General features: G+C 41.2%; 1 protein-coding gene across 1 annotated transcript; it reads left to right on the top strand.

The window, feature by feature from the left end:
• Nucleotides 1–338: 338 nt before the first annotated feature.
• Nucleotides 339–11,909, top strand: tbc1d17 (TBC1 domain family, member 17). The gene is made up of 17 exons (XM_077559129.1): nucleotides 339–468; nucleotides 3,063–3,158; nucleotides 3,224–3,301; nucleotides 3,369–3,480; nucleotides 4,080–4,263; nucleotides 4,364–4,475; nucleotides 5,755–5,925; nucleotides 6,495–6,620; nucleotides 6,698–6,801; nucleotides 6,915–7,009; nucleotides 7,482–7,598; nucleotides 7,690–7,790; nucleotides 9,190–9,289; nucleotides 9,368–9,465; nucleotides 10,102–10,218; nucleotides 10,289–10,375; nucleotides 11,393–11,909. The coding sequence occupies exons 1-17, from the start codon at nucleotides 427–429 to the stop codon at nucleotides 11,546–11,548; spliced, it is 1,896 nt and encodes a 631-aa protein (XP_077415255.1). The 5' UTR covers nucleotides 339–426; the 3' UTR covers nucleotides 11,549–11,909.
• Nucleotides 11,910–18,750: the final 6,841 nt, after the last annotated feature.

Genomic DNA, 18,750 nt, shown 5'->3' with positions numbered 1-18,750 from the left:
GCTCTATGTACCGCCCCTTGCCCCGCACACCAATTAACTTGGTGCTCCGTTGTCATATGATTTAAATCAGATTAAAGAGTTTTGTTTTTCGATTTAGATCTCCCACCCTTCAATGAACATAAAGTTGAACGTTAAAAAAGAAATAAAGATGTAAAACAACATGGAAGACAATGTCAATGCACTCGAATAAGACCTACATAATAAATCATATCAATGTATATTAGTATTAGGACAAAACGATCGAACAAAACCCAAATAATGCAAAAAAGCTTTGGAGTCACGGAGAATTTGCTTTACAGCGCTCAGATTGGCATTGGCTCATGTATCGACGTCTGTCTGAGGGGCGGGCTTGGTGGAAACAGGAAGTGTGACGTAACATTTGTTTTGGGAAAACCAAGGTAGAAGACTCAAATCTAGTAACCCACGATGAGCGATTCAACAATGGAGCAAAACGGTGACGACTACAAGGTATCGGCACGACTTTGTTGCGTCTTTTTTTCTCACGTTCTGACCGTTTAAAAAAAGTATCACCGTTGAGCGTGGGAGGTCGTCGTTGCCTTTTATCTCATTTTGTCAACGTCTTAGCTAGCTAACCGTAGTAATTGCAGTTACAAGAACATTAGGGGCGTTTCAAACGAAATAAAATACACCGAGCGGTGCGGCTGTCTTTGGAGCTTGGAGTTGACACACGTAAAGGCTCACATACACACGTAAAGATGTGACGTAACTTGTCAGACCTGCCGCGAGCAGATCACATGATGCCTTTACGTGACCAAACACCTGTCGTAAAGAATGAAACATTTGCTCGCGGCAGGAAAAGTATAAATTATTCGTCAAATGTGTTGAACAATAAGTAATTTAAGTAACGACGTTACTACTTTATCAAAATGTATCAGAGCGTATCTACTATCTACCGTTTGTAGCACGGTACGCAGTTAACACCGAGGCAACCATTATGTTCATACTGTACATTTATATTTTGTACAATAGACCAGTCTTTCCAAAGCTGTATAGAGCCATGCTACGTGTTTTGCTTTAGAAAATCTCACGAGACACCTCCAAACAAAAATGAATGTGTACTTGGGAGAAAAGGATTGTATTTGTAAAATATGAGCAAATGGTAACCCTAATTTGTAGAGAGGACAATGTATTATTTTGACGCAGCAGCTCCTCAACATAAACAGTGACAATATGCATGTTTCTGGACTAAACCAGTCTCCTACAAGGAGTACAAAATTGTATACCACTTTTCTCCAAAGGCAGTCTTTCCCTCCAGCTCCTCCTCATATATTGAAAGTAAAACAACTGGTAAATCATGTTGGTCATTCCTAGAATGAAGTCCACTCTATGGTTTTGAATGTGAGGATACACATAAAAAAGATTCAATAATAATGTGAATACTGAATACTCAACACAGTATATCAAAACCTGTTCATGCTCTGTCTGTATCATTAAACCATCAAGTACCAAGTACAAGCAGTTGCTGTTTTTGAAATATTGCGTTTCAACTTTGTACTGTACGGTATGGTTTTCACAACTTTCTAGCTTGTTAAAAAGAACACAGTAAAATTGTACATTCTCTTTACGGTTACAAATGAGCTAGTAGTTATGCCTGTGGTAGTAAAAAAAGTAAATACTGGTCTGCATTTAAAAAAAATGCATGAGCCAAACAAAGTAGCTAGCCAACATTTTCTAGGGCTGTTTCAGATGTAGAATGCAAATACAGTGTTTCATTAGTTTTTTCTTTATATGCTCCCATTTTTATATTATTGTAATTATTATTATTATTATTAGTAGTAGTAGTAGTAGTGGTAGTAGTATTATTAGTAGTAGAAGTATTTATTATTATAGCATACTGCATTGTACACTGAGCCTTGTTGATACTGCAACCAATAAGAGTTTAAGCTTACCTTTAGCTGGTCCTTGAAAGCTCTTGATAAATGATAAACTTGATAAAAGTGTATCAAAACCACTGAATGTGAGAAAAAGTGATTCCAAAAAGTAACTACAATCATCCTTGCAGCTAAATGAGGTGAAATCTCCTGTTAGAGTGGTCTAATAGATACAGTATGTTCTATGAATCCTTTGTCAGTCCAGGTTCTCAGAACTTAGCTTAAAAGTACCTAGTAGCCTACCAAAATGGACAGGAAAAAATAGGCCTATAGCAGCACATAGAAAATGGTACAATCAATAGTACCACTGTCTTCAGTGCTGATCTAGAAAATATTTATGTCATTCTTGTTTATTTTTCGATGCAGACCAATTAAGTGAAATCGGATCATTTCCCTTGTCAGACCCAAAGTTCTCTCACAGCACAATAGTTGTGAATCCCTAGACAATAACCTAATTGGACACGTCATTTAAAAAAGAAGACAGAATAACCATTTTTTTGTAGCTGTAGCTACTTAAGTAGCTTACGCCACCGCAGTGTGAATGTGTGAGTGCATGAATATTGTATCCATTCCATTGTAAAGCGTCTATGAGTGTCTAGAAAAGCGCTGTATAAATCTGATGCATTTTTATTATTATTTATAAAAGGCCTTAAGCAAATTAACCAATTTACCTTCACAAAATACAGGGTTTCTGCAAAGTCTTGTTTTAATTTACTCATTACTTTATTGTTTGGTATAAAGACGTATTGAATGAGGGGGTGGGGGGGACAACTTCCCTATCTGCTCCTTATTTTGTCATATTTTCCTCCTTTTGTAATACATTTGATAATTTGTAATTTTTGGGGGAAACCATTGATAGATACTAATAAAAATTCTGCCTTTACACAATTAAAAAAATACACAGTTTTGTGATAAATTGATTGAACAATGTATTTATTGTGTTTTTTTAGTGGTTTTTATTTTGCTACATGACGGTCACACTGTCAATATTAGAGACAGCTCTCAATTTTATGCATTTGAGACATCACTGCAAACTACTACAGTGATCAGTCCAAACTTGGCTATTATTATTATTATTAATCTTTGATACATGTGATGTGTATGTGTATTGGATCCCATTGAGTGTATCTAATGTTGTGAATGGTGAATATAAACGTCTTGTTTCTTCAGCTGATATTCGAGAAGGAGGGTGTGTACCTGCACACTAATGCCAAGAGGAGCAACCAGGACACCAGCATCCCAGGTTTCATACGCATTGTGGAGCGGGTAAGGAAATCTGTTGTTGTCGTGGTGAGATGAAAAAGTATTTATGAAGTAGCTTCATTTTTCAGGCTGGCGTGCCGGCTTTAGAGTGGAGTCCTCTGGAGGACGCGGGCCGCAGCGCTCCTGCTGTGCTTTACTCCAAAAAGGTGGCTTTAATATGCATAAAACAGCATTCAAACGATATGATTTAACAGTGCGAATCTTGCGACGCAGGATGGCGAAGGAGGCGAGGAGGACACCAAGTTTGACCCCGGCTATGAGCCGGACTGGGCAGTCATCAGCACTGTGAAAAAAGATCGGGAGCATGTCCCCCTCCGAGAAACAGGTGCCGCTTAAAACGCTTTAGATAGATTATTTTTTTCCCCTCGCTGCTATTTAAAACAGTTTCCAGGTGTTTTAATAATGTAACAAAAGTAGGAGCCTATAACACCATTATATTTTCTCTGATGGAGGCAGCACTTCATATGGCTGATTTGTGATCTGTGATGTGGTGCATGCATTACAAATCTCCAAACACAAATGAACCATGACCACATGTCAAAAACTGAGCCAATCATTAATGTAGCATTATTATCAGAAGCTAATGTTCTTAGCACTCTTGGCTAACTTGTACTAACAACAAAGACTGCAGCTCTGCTTACTTTTTAGAGACTGTGTCGACAATTTGCAAATTCACCTACTCTGAGATGCCACACAAAGGCGTATGAGCCCAAGCTAATAGGAAAATAGAAATCGGTGTGAAGGAAGTATGTTAAAGTGATATACTGTATCTCGAGTTTTGCGTCAGGGCTTGGTCCCTTGTGGGAGATTGCTGTAATTGCTTGAAAATGTTTCTGGATCTTGTGTTCAGCCTAGCTTCCAAGTTATAAGAAAGTCAGTGTGGGGGCGGAACAGTGTTAAGTAGATGGACCGTTTGTCTTGCAGGTCAGTGGTCGTTCTCACTGCCTCTTTCGGAGCTTTACTCTTTGCGCAGGGCCCGTTTCTCCTTGGGCCGCAACTTCCTGGTATTGACCAGCAGGGGGTGCCACCCGCTGCCCCCCTTGCACTTCCACAGAGGAGGCAGCCGGGAGCTACTACGTGCCCTCAGCCGCTACCTTGTCCTGGACCAGTAAGCGCGGACTCTACTCAGTGTCACGTGATTGGATACAGAACACATTTGTTTGTTTGTTTGTTTGTTTTAATTTGTTTTTGGGTGATGTCATCTTCAGGTCACCGGTGGATGGGCGTCTCTTCCTGGCGTACCCCCAAGATCCTGGTGCACTTTCTCAGTCCTTTGACAAGCTACACCTCTTTGACGACGGAGGCGCTGATCTTGTGTCGGTAGGATTTGCTTTATTTTGCCGAACATTTTATGCTTCCTTACAGCAGTGTTTCTCAAACTTGTTTAAGCCAAGGTGCATATTTTACACTAGAGAAATCAAATCCACTCCCCCAAAAATACAAAAACAAAAACACTGGTTTATGTTCAGGGTTGGGAGGGTTACTTTTAAAATGTAATCAGTTACAAGTTACCTGCTAAAAAATGTCGTTAATAACGTAATCCAAGTACCATAATATCAAAGTAATGTAACTAAATTACTTTTGGATTACTACAATATTGCGTATGCTCATGAAGACAAAATAAAACAATATAATAATATCACCACAATATATATTGTATACAATTTGCCCCTGCTATTTGCGGGTGATAGGGACCCGGGCAGCCTACAAATAGCAAAAATCCTTGTGTAATTAAAAAGCATGTAGGCTATTGATTGATTGATTGATTGATGAAGGCCATATGCTGTTTTCGAACTGTCACTGAAAGCAACCACACCTCACAGTTTGAGATGGATAGATAGATAGATAGATAGATAGATAGATAGATAGATAGCTAGATAGTCATCCAATGAGGATGGCGGTGTGACATCAACTGCAAAATGAACAAGTTTAGCCGTGTATATGTTGTGTATGATGTTTAAATAGTGAATTGGTGTGAGGAAGATTTGTTTGGAAGGTGTAACTCAAATTATGGTTGTAGGCTAGCGGGCTAGCTAGCAAGAAGCTACAGCGCGTAGCATGCCGCTGGACTCACAGCTCAAACTTTCGCTCCGAGTAAGTTCCAGTGAATACCGGTCGCCATTTCCTCCTCCCGTCCTTGAAGCTTTTTCAAACTGCCCGCGTGTGGAGGATACGACTAGTCAGTTCGTTCAACGGTCCCACTCGCGTGGGCGTGCACGCTCCCGGGCAGGGGACCGCAGCACTGCTCTATACTGTGGTCTGCCCCAACCGATGGCGCCCTACCCCGACCCCCCCCCCCCCCCCCCCCACACACACACACACACAGTTGTGTGGTGCATTAAAATTGGAGGGGAGTTGTAGGGCGAAGATGGTGTTCCCCCCCCCCCAAAGTGTGTTAGGTGCCCTATATGTCTATAAAAGTGTATTGTGTAAAACTAGTGCAGTGAGTTAAGAGGAGCGACCAGCGCAACCCCCCCAACCGGGCATTACAGATTAATAATGTATCGTCTGCCATGTTGTGGAAGGGCATGTAATTGCTATGCTAGTCACCATGTATTTGTTGATGATTTGCAGTAAACAATTGATGTGTCTTCTCCAGAGATTCATCCACGATCCCTATGCCACGACCTTCGGCGGCTTCTCCAAGGTCACCAACTTCTTCAGAGATGCCCTGCGACCTCCCGACTCCCCGCTGCACTCGCGTGACGCCCGCAACCCAAGTTCAGCCCCGCAGTTGGATGAGGAGCCCGGCTTTGAGCTCATCACATGCGTAAGACGGGCAGCTTCTATCGTAACCACTATCTTGTACATAAGAAACAAATAGTGACGCAAAGTGAAATATATTAAGATAATCATCAAAGTTAGGAGAGTCCATGGTAGACACGTAAGTACACGGAAATGTTGCTGTGTCAGATATGCTGATGCTATCACTCTTCTTACTGGGTATTTCCGATAACTGGCACCTTACACAGAAGAAATACTAAAAACACATCAACTAGGTATATAGGATACTTTATGAGTTTTCATGAGGTTATGAAACTACAGTAATCCACAGTCGGGAAAATTTCAGTAATACAGTTTAATACAGCATTGTTTAATAAAGTCGCGGGCTAAAAGGGTCTGTGGAACAGAAATCTTTCTTACAAGTTACTTATGATAGTGCGTAAAATCAAGTAAAAGTCCACGACACGCACAGGCACATGAAAGTTATTTACGATAGCTCCTTGCACAATTGAATACTCTTAACAAAAACTGCTGTGCACACAAGAAGTAGAAATAATCTACAAACATGACATGTGAGACTATTGGGTTGCTTATGCTATGTCACCCCCCCGGCAGGGTGTGGACCTCGGACCCAAGCCGGTCGTCAGCAGGGGGTCCCCTCTGGACGAGTGGGAAATCTTTCTGGACCCAGAGGGGCGCGTCAAGGATCCCGAGTGTGTCAAAGAACTGGTCTTCAGGGGGGTAAGTAGACGTGATAATCATCATGATGAAACAATCCACTTTTTTCCATGACATGACATGAGAATGTATTGTTGCAGGGCATCGCACCAACGCTCAGGAAAGAAGTGTGGAAGTTCCTGTTGGGCTTTTACCCGTGGAACAGCACCCAAAGCCAACGAGAGGAGATCTTACGCCTCAAGACGTCAGTTCACATTGACAGTCTGGATTTCTTTTCTTTTTTTTGTTTTGGCGGTGGTCCTGTCCATTTGTCACGTTCAGATCACAAGGTGGTGGCTTGCTGTTGTGTGTGTGCAGGGACGAGTACTTCAGGATGAAGATGCAATGGAAGTCGGTCAGCGAGGAGCAGGAGATGAGGAACTCGCTCCTCAGGGGATACCGCAGTCTGATTGGTTAGTAGACTTGGCGAAGCAGCAAGTGGCTCACTAGCCAAGATTATTTTCGACACCATGTTGCAAGATTTGTAAAAATTCTTCAGAATGGCAACTGTTGGTTTCCCCCCAATGTTTATTACACCCAACTGTACATTTCTATCGTGCTTATCCCCTATAGCGAGAAACAGGTAGACCGTGGACTGGTCGCCAGTCAATCCCAAGGCGCTATTGATAACCGAACAGTCACTCACACATACCTATGGACGGTTTCCATGTCTTTAGTGAAAGTAAGATAATTTCTGGTGAGGGAAGCAGAAAATGCTGGCCTGGTTGCCAGCCAGTGCCAGGGCACTTATAAACAAACAATAGACCACAATTCAGCAAATGTCAAGGCACCTGTTTACAAACGCTGGACTGGTTGCCAGCCAAAGTCGGGTGTTCATTCCCTTCTTCTGTTATGTCACCGTGTGTATTTTTGTTTTGTTGGCAGAGCGTGACGTGAACAGGACAGACCGACACAACACGTTTTTCTCAGGCAACGACAACCCGGGCCTGGCGCTGCTGCACGACGTACTGATGACGTACTGCATGTACAACTTTGACCTTGGTGACCTTTCACTTTTATTTTTGGACGAACCCGATTGTTTTTTTCTGATGTTGCTCAAAGTAACGATTGGGTTTTTGCTCTTGGCGTGCAGGATACGTGCAGGGGATGAGCGACCTGCTGTCACCTTTGCTGTTTGTCACGCAGAACGAAGTGGAATCCTTCTGGTGCCTCACTGGATTCATGGAGATGGTGGTGAGGAGACTGCATGCTTACAGGCCACATTCATTTTCTTTTCTTTCGCCGCCTCCTCATGCGTCTTTTCCTCCTCTTTTGGTTCTCATCATCATCACCCTCTTCTTCCACTTCTCCTCATCTCTTTTTTTTCTCAACATGTCTTGTCCTCCTTCCACCATCCTCCACCTTTTGTTCCCCCTCGTCCTCTTCTCCTCCTTTTTCCAATTATCTTCCTGTCCTCATCGTTTCATCTTTCTCATTTCCTCATTTTCCCCTCCTCACCACCTCTTATACTTGTCGTCTTCCTCTTCCTCCTCTTCCTCCCCTTCCTCTCCTCCTCTTCTTTTTCATCCTCCTAACTGTCCTTGTCTTCTCATATATCTCTCTTCCTCCTTTCCCCTCTCCCCCCTCTTCTTCTGCACCTCTTTTTTTCTTATCTTATTCTTCCCCTTTGTCTTTGCTATACTCTTCCTTCTTTTCCCCTCTCCTCCTCCTCTTTGATTTTTTTCCTCCTTACATCCTTTTCTCTGTCCTCCTATACTTCTCATTTTTTGCTCTTTCCCTTCCTGTTTTCCTACCTCTTCTGTCCTCTTCCTCCTCCTATTTTCTCCCTATTCTCCCTCTTTTTCTCCCCCTTTCTCTTCAATCTGCTCCTTTTTACTCATCTCTCTCCTCATCTCCTTACTCTCCTCCTCCTTCTAACTGTCATTGTCTTCTCATATATTTATCCTCCTCCTTTCCCCCCTTCCTCCACTTCTTCTTCACCTCCTTTTTTTAATCTTCCTCCTCCCCTTTGTCTTTGCTATACTCCACCTTCTTTTCTCTCTCCTCCTCCTCCTTTGATTTTTTCCTCCTTGCATCCTTTTCTCCGTCCTCCTCTACTTCTCATCTTTGGCTCTTCCCCTTTCTGTTTTCCTACCGCTTCCGTCCTCCTCCTTTTCTTTTCTCCCTATTTTCCCTCTTCTTCTCCTCTTTTGTCTTCAACCTGCTCCTTTTCCCCCCTCATCTCTCTTCTTCTTATCTCCTTATCCTCCTCCTCTTCCTCCTAACTGTCCTTGTCTTCTCATATATTTCTCTTCCTCCTTTCCCCCCATCTTCTCCACCTCCTTTTTCTTATCTTCGTCTCCCCCTTTGTCTTTGCGATACTCCACCTTCTTTTCCCCTCTCCTCCTTTTCTTCTTTGATTTTTTCCCTCCTTGCATCATTTTCTCTGTCCTCCTCTATTTCTCTTCTTTGGCTCTTTCCCTTCCTGTTTTCCTACCTCTTCTGTCCTCTTCCTCTTTTCTCCCCCATTTCCCTCCTCCTTTCTCTTCAACCTTCTCCTTTTTTTCTCATCTCTTCTCATCTCCTCCTCCTTCTCCACATCATGTATTCGTCTTCCTTCTCCTCCTCCTGAGCCTTGTTGTCTGCTCCTCAGCACCACAACTTTGAGGAGTCCCAGGAGGCCATGAAGCAGCAGCTCCTTCAGCTCAGCGTCCTGCTGAAAGCTCTGGACCCGGAGCTGTGCGACTTCCTTGGTAAGACAAACTGAATCAGGAGTGGAACTCTTAACAACTGAATGAAAATTGTTCTTCTTTTTTGGGGGGGCCCATCAGACTCGCAGGACAGCGGCTCACTTTGCTTCTGTTTCCGCTGGCTGCTCATCTGGTTCAAGAGGGAGTTCTCTTTTGAAGATATTCTCATATTATGGGAGGTGAGCACCATTTCAGATTGTGTCCTCATGTTTAGGATGATGAATGCACATCAACTAAGTTTGCCAGTCATCGCACCAAATTTATAGGAATCGTTCATCTAGGAATGAACCCTGAAAAATGATCCAAATTACCCAAAAATGACCTCTTCAAAGGAAAGTAGCAGACTTCCCGTCTCTTTTCAGGCATGGCTTCTTAAGACTGGTTTCGTGGTTCTACTGATGACAGACATGCATGCCAAATGTATTGCTGTTAAGTTGTCTTGGGGGCTGAATTTTTTCCAACCATATAAATTGAAGGATTCCTGGAAATGTGCCTAAAATGGCTGCTTTGAATCAAAACGGCAGGCTTCCTGTCATTTTTCAGGGATGGCTTCTTGAGATTTTTTTGTGTGTCTTAACAAGACAGGCATGCTTACCAAATCACACATTGCTCAGTGAAATTGGCGTGTTTTTTTTTTGTCTGGGCGTGTTGGAGTGACCCCCAGTCTTAAATGAAAATGGAAATCTTCATCTGTCATTTCATATATGGCTTGTTAAGACTTTTGTGTGGGTTTACTTATAGCCATTTCATATTGTTACATGAAGCTGTCTTCAGGGGCTGGAAAAAAATTTTTTTTACGGTGTGTTGTTTCTCAGGTTATGTGGACTCGTCTTCCCTGCCCCAACTTCCACCTTCTGATCGCTTGCGCCATCCTGCAGTCGCAGAGAGGAGAGTTGATTGGCTCAGACCATGACTTCAACACTATTCTCAAGGTGGGTGCAATTGTGCGTGTGCAGTATTGTGTCGAGTCATCACCCTAATCCTGGTCTTTATAACACACAGCACATTAATGAGCTGACCATGAGGTTGGACCTACAGAGCACTCTGCGAGGAGCAGAGGCCATCTACCTACAGCTGCTCCAGTGCAAGGTGAGAACAACAAACACATAAACCCCCTTTCACACAGACTTTGACCAAAGAGTTGGTGAATGGGTCTATGGGTTGTCACAAAAGTTTAGAATAAAAAAAAAAATCCTAAAGGGGACCATAATGCAGTGGTACCTCGGCCGGAAAGTTTTGCGTCACTTTGCAATTATTATTATTTTTTGTAATATGCATGGAAAATTTTGGATTTGAATGTCAGATGGTGGCAGGGGACTTCTCAACAAGAACAATTCTTCAAAAAATCAAACCTTAAGCTGTTTATTGCCACGCCTAGCTGAAATTTACTCTAAAACTAAACAAAGAATTACACCTTGTATATCTAAAACACTTGGCCTTATTAAAGTCTACTAGCTTAATGCTAACACATAATGAAAAATGCCATAGAAGTGCTACCAAAACCAGCTCTGCGAAGAACTATTAGGAGTCATGACCGTCTCGTTGTATATCCATTTGTGTATTACACTGCCCCCAAGTGACCAAGGTGCCCACACCAGAAGGAGTAGCACAATGTCCATTGAATTAAAGCAAAACATTACACATGTTGTATTTAAAACAACCATGTAGCTTAGCCTTTCAGTCCGCTAGCTTAATGCTAAAGCTAAATAGCAAATATTTTGCATGGTGTGATGCTATTACTGTTCAAGCAACGGATATTTGAACACAAATGCCAGCACAAAACATATAGACAATTGAACTATGTCATTACTGTATCAAGAGAAGTTTTTCTTCATTTAAATGCACATTAGAACAATTTTTACATTTTTTAATGGAACAAATCGAATTAAATTTCTATCTCAAGATACCACTATATTGTGTAGATTTTTCTTCAGGGGTCAGGTATACAGCTGTAGGCCCAGTAGGGGGATTTCAGGTGTGTTTTTCAGAATAACCCCCCCCCCCACCCCCTTTCACACACACACACCACAGACACCTTCGTGAATGGAACCTGAGCCCAGCACCTTTGTAACCCGTCTCTCTATTATTTGGTGAACTCATTTCCAGGATTTGCCCCTAAAGGTCCTGGAGGTTTTGGGTGCGTATGCACCATCCAGATCCTCCTCCTCCGATGACGACAGCCCCGACTTGGAGTGTGGCGACACACGGCCTCACCCTCACCAATCACAAACCGGCGCTGCGTCACGTGACGCCACCCCCTAACTAAAACCAACCATCTGACATGAAGATATTTATGAGTGATGACATAAGTATATTAACCGTTAACCTGACAGGAGACTGTAATACAATGTGTCTGCAGCAGGGGGAGACGTAAGGCCATCACTGCGCTCATCTGACTCCTGCTCCTCTTCCTCCTTTTGATTGATGCTGCTCTTTTTACATTTTACACAAAGTTGTCTTTCGCCCACGCTGCAAGCCACCCTACTAAATAAAGGGAATACGAAGGAGGGTGTTTTTTTTCTGTAGATTGCAAGGTAGCCCCACGCACCATGGTCACCTTTTAACCGTTGTACTGTTTCCATCTGCTCATTAGTACCAAATAAAAGGATAATGAAGCACTAAACTTGCTTTTTAATATGTCTACAAAAGCCAACTAAGGGAAACACTGCACTACTACGAAAAATACACTAGTATGTTACATTTTCAAGTTGTGTGCAACTCTTACTGTATTTTTATTGGCAGTGAGATGCGTAAAAGTACAATTACAATTTTTACAGGTAAATTACGCACGCGCGCGCACACACACACACACATCCTAATACTATGGGCAACACAAGTAAGTAAACAACGATTAATGTAATTTACTGTAGTGTGTACAAATAAAAAGGCATGTGAACGTCGCAGATGCAAATTGTATGGCTCCTCCGTAGCTTGAATTATGTTGCGGGAAAGTGAGAGAGTGGCTGGAGAGTTTGAAGTGCTGCGCTATTGAGAATGACGCGGTCATGCAGTTGATTCAAGTCACGGAACTCGTAGTATTTTCACGTAAGACCGAGGATCTTCTAACTACGCAAGTTTGTGCCGCCATTTTGTGTGTGTACAATTGTTAAAGTTGAGTGTACCAATAGTTGTTACATGCTAAATTGGCATGCTCTGTTCAGTGCTACCTTAGCTTAGCAAGTGAAGCGGGCCTTGTGTAAAAATGATTTCCATCCATCCATTATTAGACTGCTTATCCTCTTGTTATTTAAAAAAAAAAGTTTAAAGTGACTTCAAACTAGGAGTAATGACAGCTGTGCGATATAACAATACAGTATACTGTATATCGTAGATATTATAAAGGCTATACGTAAACTCTGTTGTATAAAGTAATCCTCTGATGTTTAAACTGTTGTTAGATTTACCTTGCCACTACTTACTGGCTAAATGGTAGGTAAACTTGAATGTTACTTGAAACTACTTGTGTAGTCCAGGGTATACACGGGGTATACGGAGTATACCCACTTCTTTTTCAGTAAATATTGAGTATACCCACTTCTAAATCCCCCCTCAAATACAAACCGTTCAGCCATGGCCTACCCTCCTCTGCCTCTTACTGACTGGTTCCCCCTGCCTACACTGATTAGATTGGCTAACTTTTGGCATGAGGACTGATGAGCCAATCGGAGGCCGAGTAGGGTGGGTCGTGAGGAAAACGATCCTTCAAATGCTCCCCCCGAGCCCGTTCCCAGGGTGGAAGCTGCCGGTTACACACTAACTACATGCTCTAGTTAAGTTTTATAGTAGCTATAGGCTGGTACTTGATTTTTAAGTACCGGTAAATTAACACACAAAAATGGGCTACAAATAGTTTCAGATTCAGCACAAAACAATACTGAAGTCTAACCGGACTGTTTTTATATTATTATTGAATATTGTAATTTGGTCTTATAACTTATACTTTATGTTTTCCTCATGACAAATACATTTTACATTATTTCAGGCTGCTTGTGTTACCAAACTCTTCTTAACAAGTCATGATAATTTTATTATTGTGAGCAAGTACAAATGACGGATTTTTAATAAGCGAAGTGCGCATCTCGACAGCACGGTACATTATGGGTAGCGGCGTGGTGCATTGTGGGTAGGCTAAGCTACCATGCGGTCATTGAAAAGAAATTGGATCCAATGGAATGAGCTCTTATTTGTAACATTTCAACCGCTGGAAAGTTGCTGTTTTTTATATAATGTATTTTAAACTTACATAGCATGTGCTTTACTGACTTAGGGGGTTTGACTTGCAAGCTTTAAGGTGTACAGTTACGCAAAGACTGTCACTACTCTAATCTCCACCATTCAAATGACGGCTAGTTTGGTAGCCTCGCTTTTTTTTTTCACGTATGCGCAAACGTAATGCGCACTTCGCTTATTCTTACATGTCACCATTTCTAAAAGAGGACGTTTTTATGGACTACTAAAAAAAATGGTGAAAATTGAGAGTATACCCACTTCTCCAGGGACCACTACACCACTGCTTGAAGCTATGTGTTGCATTTATATCATCGGGTTGAAACTGAAGGCCCGAGAGGCCAGATCATTTTGTGGCCCTAAAGTAAATTATGTGTGTCAAGTATCATAATCCTTGCTAAAATCTATACCTAAATTTCAAATTGTCATGTGAAATGAACAATGTATAGATTTTGCAATTTTTTTTTTTTTTTACAGTAACTTGAACAATAATTGAACACTGTTCAGATTTGAAATCTGTTTGGGTGGGTGGACTCCGGTGGTGGGGATGGGAGGCGGATTGGACGGGAGGTGGGTCTTATTACGTCTCCTCTAGCCTCATGATCCACAAGTGAGTGACGGCGAACTAATGTGGTATATCCTGTTGCGACATGTTTTTTTCCCCTTTTTAAATATATTTTAAATAAATTTTCTTGAAAACTTCTTGGGTGGTGGCCAATCTACTTGGGTGGCCCGCCCAAGTATTAACATGGTGTGGGAAACACTGCTATTATTATTGACTTCTGATTTCAAAGCTAGTCATATATCAATTTGTTTTGTATGTCGTAATTTTTTTAAAACCTTTTTATGATGACGATGATGTCTGCATTCAGTTCCATCCCAAAAACATACAAATTAAAAAAATGACAAAAATGGACATAAGTGTTTTTCACATAGCAGCGACAATATGCAATAATATGAAATAATTCAACATTCATTTGGTTTTACCACCATATTGGCCCTCCGAGGGAAACCGTAAATACAAAGTGGCCTGAGACAAAAATGAGTTTGACACCCCTGTTTTACTTGTTTTGATTGTAGGCTTACTTCCAGATACTTTGAATGGTATTTGGTCACTGGATCTTTGTATTTTATTGTATTCCATTTTTGAACTTTTGTTCATTTAATTGTGCTAGCTAAAATGTCTTTAGCATACAAAATTGTCATTATTTGAAGAAATAAATAGTCAGATCAGGTATACTATGTATGTTATTGCGATATAATATTACCTATATATCGGGATATAAAATATGTCCATATCACACAGATCTAGAAATTATTAGTAAAGGTAATTAATTAGATTACTTCATCAACGTAACTGGCAACACAGCTGAGGTTACTAGGAGACCCAAGAAACTTTAGGTTGGTGACATCCCTAAACATAATAGATAAAGCGTTGAATTCTGGGAACTAAATTTCATTTAGTTCTGGGGTAATTTACAAAGCCCCAAAAAATAATCTGCTTTTCATGTTTTATATTAATGTTTTGTGTGTTTTAGTTTTTTTTTCTTTTTTAAAATGTCCTCTTATCAGTTTTGATTAAGTCAGTATACAATAGTCATTCAATAATTCCAAATTTCAATGTAGCCTACTTTTTCACCCACTAAGTGTGATATCATGAGTGGATTAAAATCTCTTACTTGGTGGATTATGATGTCCGATAGACGAGGGTTTACTTGTGCGTAACAAAAAGTAAATTGTGAAAGACAAAATGAATTGATCTTCTAATCCCGTCAGTGTCATTGGGACAAAATGAGGCTTAAAGCTGCAGACAAGGCTGCGGCCTTTAAAGCGCTTTCAAAACAGATTGAGTTTAAATGAGGCAGCCACTGTGCGCCAGTCGAGTGGGGTCAGGCCGGGGTGGCGCCACGAAAGTGGGGAGTGAAACGGGTGGCCCGGGGTGGGGTGGGGGCGTCGCCCAGGCAAAACCTGGTGACAGATCCCGAGCCTGTTTAAGCAGCCTGCTAAATTCATATGTGGCAGCTGTATTCAAAAGCGGGTGGAGGGCCCAAAAGGGGGCGCGGCGGGTCTTGAGAAGGGGGCGTGGCACTCCACCCCTCATTTTCCAGCTCATTTCCTACGACACTGGAGAACAGACATCCTTTTTTCACTACCACCATTCAACTCGCACAAAGACACCTGCTGCTACTGCTGGTGCCTGCACATGTGCATGTATTTGTGTGTGTGTCATGGGGGGGGGGAATTAAAGTTTAACCAGTCCACAAGTTAAGACACTACACACACGGCACCAATGTTTACCAACATACCTCATTAGGTTTGCCATGTCATCACATCCAGTACAAGAGTTTCTGGGATGTTGTACCACAAGGCTTCCATGGGCTTTTTCGTGCATTCTGCCGTGACAAACGTGCACCAAATTTCGTGTCTGTCAGAGAAACTAGTGTCAGTTTTTTCCTGGTTTTCCAGGGGGGCTCTGCTGATGTAATTATCCCAAAGTCAGGCATGGGTCCTTGGGACTTTTTCATGCGTCCTGTTATGTCCACCAAATGTAATGTTCATCGGTGAATCTGGTGTCAGGAACTAATTTTTCTTTCTAACTTTTTTTTTCTTTTTAATCAAAATGGCTGACTTGTTCTTCAATTTCAGTCGTGGGTCCTTGAGTCTTGTCATCGACATGTAACACCAAAGTTCATGTAGATTGGTGTTGCATACTAGTGTCAGCGCCTGATTATTATTTTTTCAATCCCTGAGACTCTTTTTTTCGTGCATTTTATTATGTTGACATGTCCACCAAATTTTGTGTTTAGCTATGAAACTTGCATGGGGGGCTAACTGTCTTAGGGGCACTACTGAGGGAACTCGCCCCAAATGGCAGGCAAAATGAAAGACTTCTTGTTTCATTTCAGGCATTGGTCCCTCAGACGTTACCTGTAAAACGTTTTGGGGACTAATATTTTCTACTGTAACTTTGCAAGGGTTCTTTCAGACTTCAACAAATGTATACATTTTCACCAGGATGCAAGTTTTATGCACTGTATATAAAAATGATCAGCATTTCCCAGTCGTCTGAAACATGTCTAACTTTGAGAGCGGCCATTTCTCTCGAGTTGTTGTTTGTCCAAACTTGAGTGTGATTCCAGTCAAAGTTCCGGCGGCCTTGCAGATTGATGTGAATTATTGATGAGGATCACTGAATTATTAATGGCCTTCTCCAATCAAGATGGGCCTGTCTCGTTTGAAAGGTGAGCCCCGTGCATGGCCGCTGAATGCCACCTGTAGCCAATGTGTCAAATACAAGATGCAAACCTCCATTGTGCCTGCTCCCCAAGGGTCTCGGGGGACGCGTGACGAGCGTGTGATGAGCGTGCGATGAGCGTGTGACGACTGTGTGTCCATACGCTGAGAGCGTGCGAGGCAGAAGGCCAGGGCTTGTTGTCTGACACTGATTTGTAAAGGGAGACAATACGGCTCATTGACCCGAGGCTCCACTGTCTGTTGCACATACCTCCATCACGGCTCTTTAAACAGCAGCAGATTGCCACAAGCCTCCATTGGGGAGGGGGTACTGAGGGGGTCTATGGAATGGGTCAGAGGTACGCTGCTTTGACAATGAGGGTGCCCTCTCAGGCCAACTTTGATGGAAATGTCATCCCAGGACTTTTGTTAGAGCACATTGAGACCTAATGGGCCTTAGTAATACCAATTATGAATAATTCTTGTTTCAGTCTCACAGCTCGTGCTTAAGTAAGCCTTTTTACAATTAATTTATTCATGGATTTAAATTGGCAATTTAATTTAATGAGCTAATTGTGGCAATAAATACATACAAATAAATATTAAATAAACAATACGATGCATATATCAAAATATATTATGTTGAATAAAACTTCAAACATGTATTTGTTATCATTTGAATTGTTAAAAAAAAGATCCTATGTATGTCACATGGGAATAAAAGATAAGTAAAGTGTAGTAATATCTTCAAATACCTCATTTATATATTTGTTGAAAATAAAAAATATATGCAATTTATCTACAATAATAATGGTAAATATTTAATGTTAATGTGCATAATGTTAAAATACTTATAATTAATACATGGTATATTAATAATGAGGTTTCCTCTAATATAATGAATGATATATTTTTTAATCATGTTAATTTAATCATGCAAGTAGTTATTATAGACGTTGTTTTATACAAGTAGAATTGTATTTAGTAGTTTTTTTTAATTAGTATAATTACTTTATTACATGCATAGGTCAAAATAATAACAACAGCTCCCTGATGCATATTATTTAGAGATGTTCGATGATAATTTTTTAGAATGATAAAAACACAACCAAGTGGGGAAAAACTAAACAAAATCAAAATTAAATTGGACACCTGAATTAAATGATACATTTGCTGGTGGGTGGTATTTGCATCAAGCTCTTCTGGCTTAGGGCGGGCCTCATTAGGGAGATTCCCATCCCAACATGTTACCAATTGTGTTGCTACTCGCTAGTACTGACCAATATCAGACATCTCTGGGGTCCCCTGGGGGTCTTATTTGTGTGTGTGGGGGTGTGGTGGGGGGAGGGGGGATATCATTGCTGTATCTAAAGCAGTTATCTGTCATGGATATGATTCAATGGTAGCCCTCTGTCGGTATCCCCTTCAGCTCAGGGCCCCAGGCAACACTTTTTTTCCCAGACATATTCGAGTAAAAGTACTCAACTCCGATACCAATAGTACTTTTGATACATATAAATTCCCCCCTGAAACAATGGCAGATATTTAAAAAAAATTGTCCCAGTATAGCATTTTCCCTTAAAATTGTATTGAAATTAATGACAATTTTCTATACTTCTAAATTCTAGTTCTTGATTGTAGAATGGGCTGCCGTTGTGAGGACCGATAACCTTGAAATAAGGACAGATATCGGCCCGATGCCAAGACTTGGTATCAGTACTCGCCCATCCATACAATTATTATCATTATATTTTGGTTGTTGTTCTGTTTTTTGGCATTCTTTCTTTGTATGTTTTATGTAACTTTGTTGTGGCTGTTTTGTTTGAAGTGCTCTTTCAACAAAGTTGAGTTGAGTAAAGTGAGCATTACCTCATCTCATCTAATGAGGCTGTACCTAATTAAGTGGCCCATAACTTAATTTCCTCGTGGTTTTGTGATGTTAAAACCTAAATGTGTAATAATCCAAATTATGGGGGTCACTACTAACAAATTTGTCATTTGGG

This window comes from Vanacampus margaritifer, chromosome 2, assembly GCF_051991255.1.
Source record: "Vanacampus margaritifer isolate UIUO_Vmar chromosome 2, RoL_Vmar_1.0, whole genome shotgun sequence".
In the NCBI taxonomy this organism is placed as follows: Eukaryota; Metazoa; Chordata; class Actinopteri; order Syngnathiformes; family Syngnathidae; genus Vanacampus; species Vanacampus margaritifer.
Note: the sequence above shows the minus strand (reverse complement) of the source record. Positions and strands in the feature narration are given on the sequence as shown.

Coding starts and splice junctions, on each gene's coding strand:
- tbc1d17 (XM_077559129.1), top strand. CDS start 427: ATGAGCGATTCAACAATGGAGCAAAACGGTGACGACTACAAG. Junction 4,264..4,363: donor CGCTACCTTGTCCTGGACCA/GTAAGCGCGGAC, acceptor TGTCATCTTCAG/GTCACCGGTGGATGGGCGTC. Junction 9,466..10,101: donor ATATTCTCATATTATGGGAG/GTGAGCACCATT, acceptor GTTGTTTCTCAG/GTTATGTGGACTCGTCTTCC.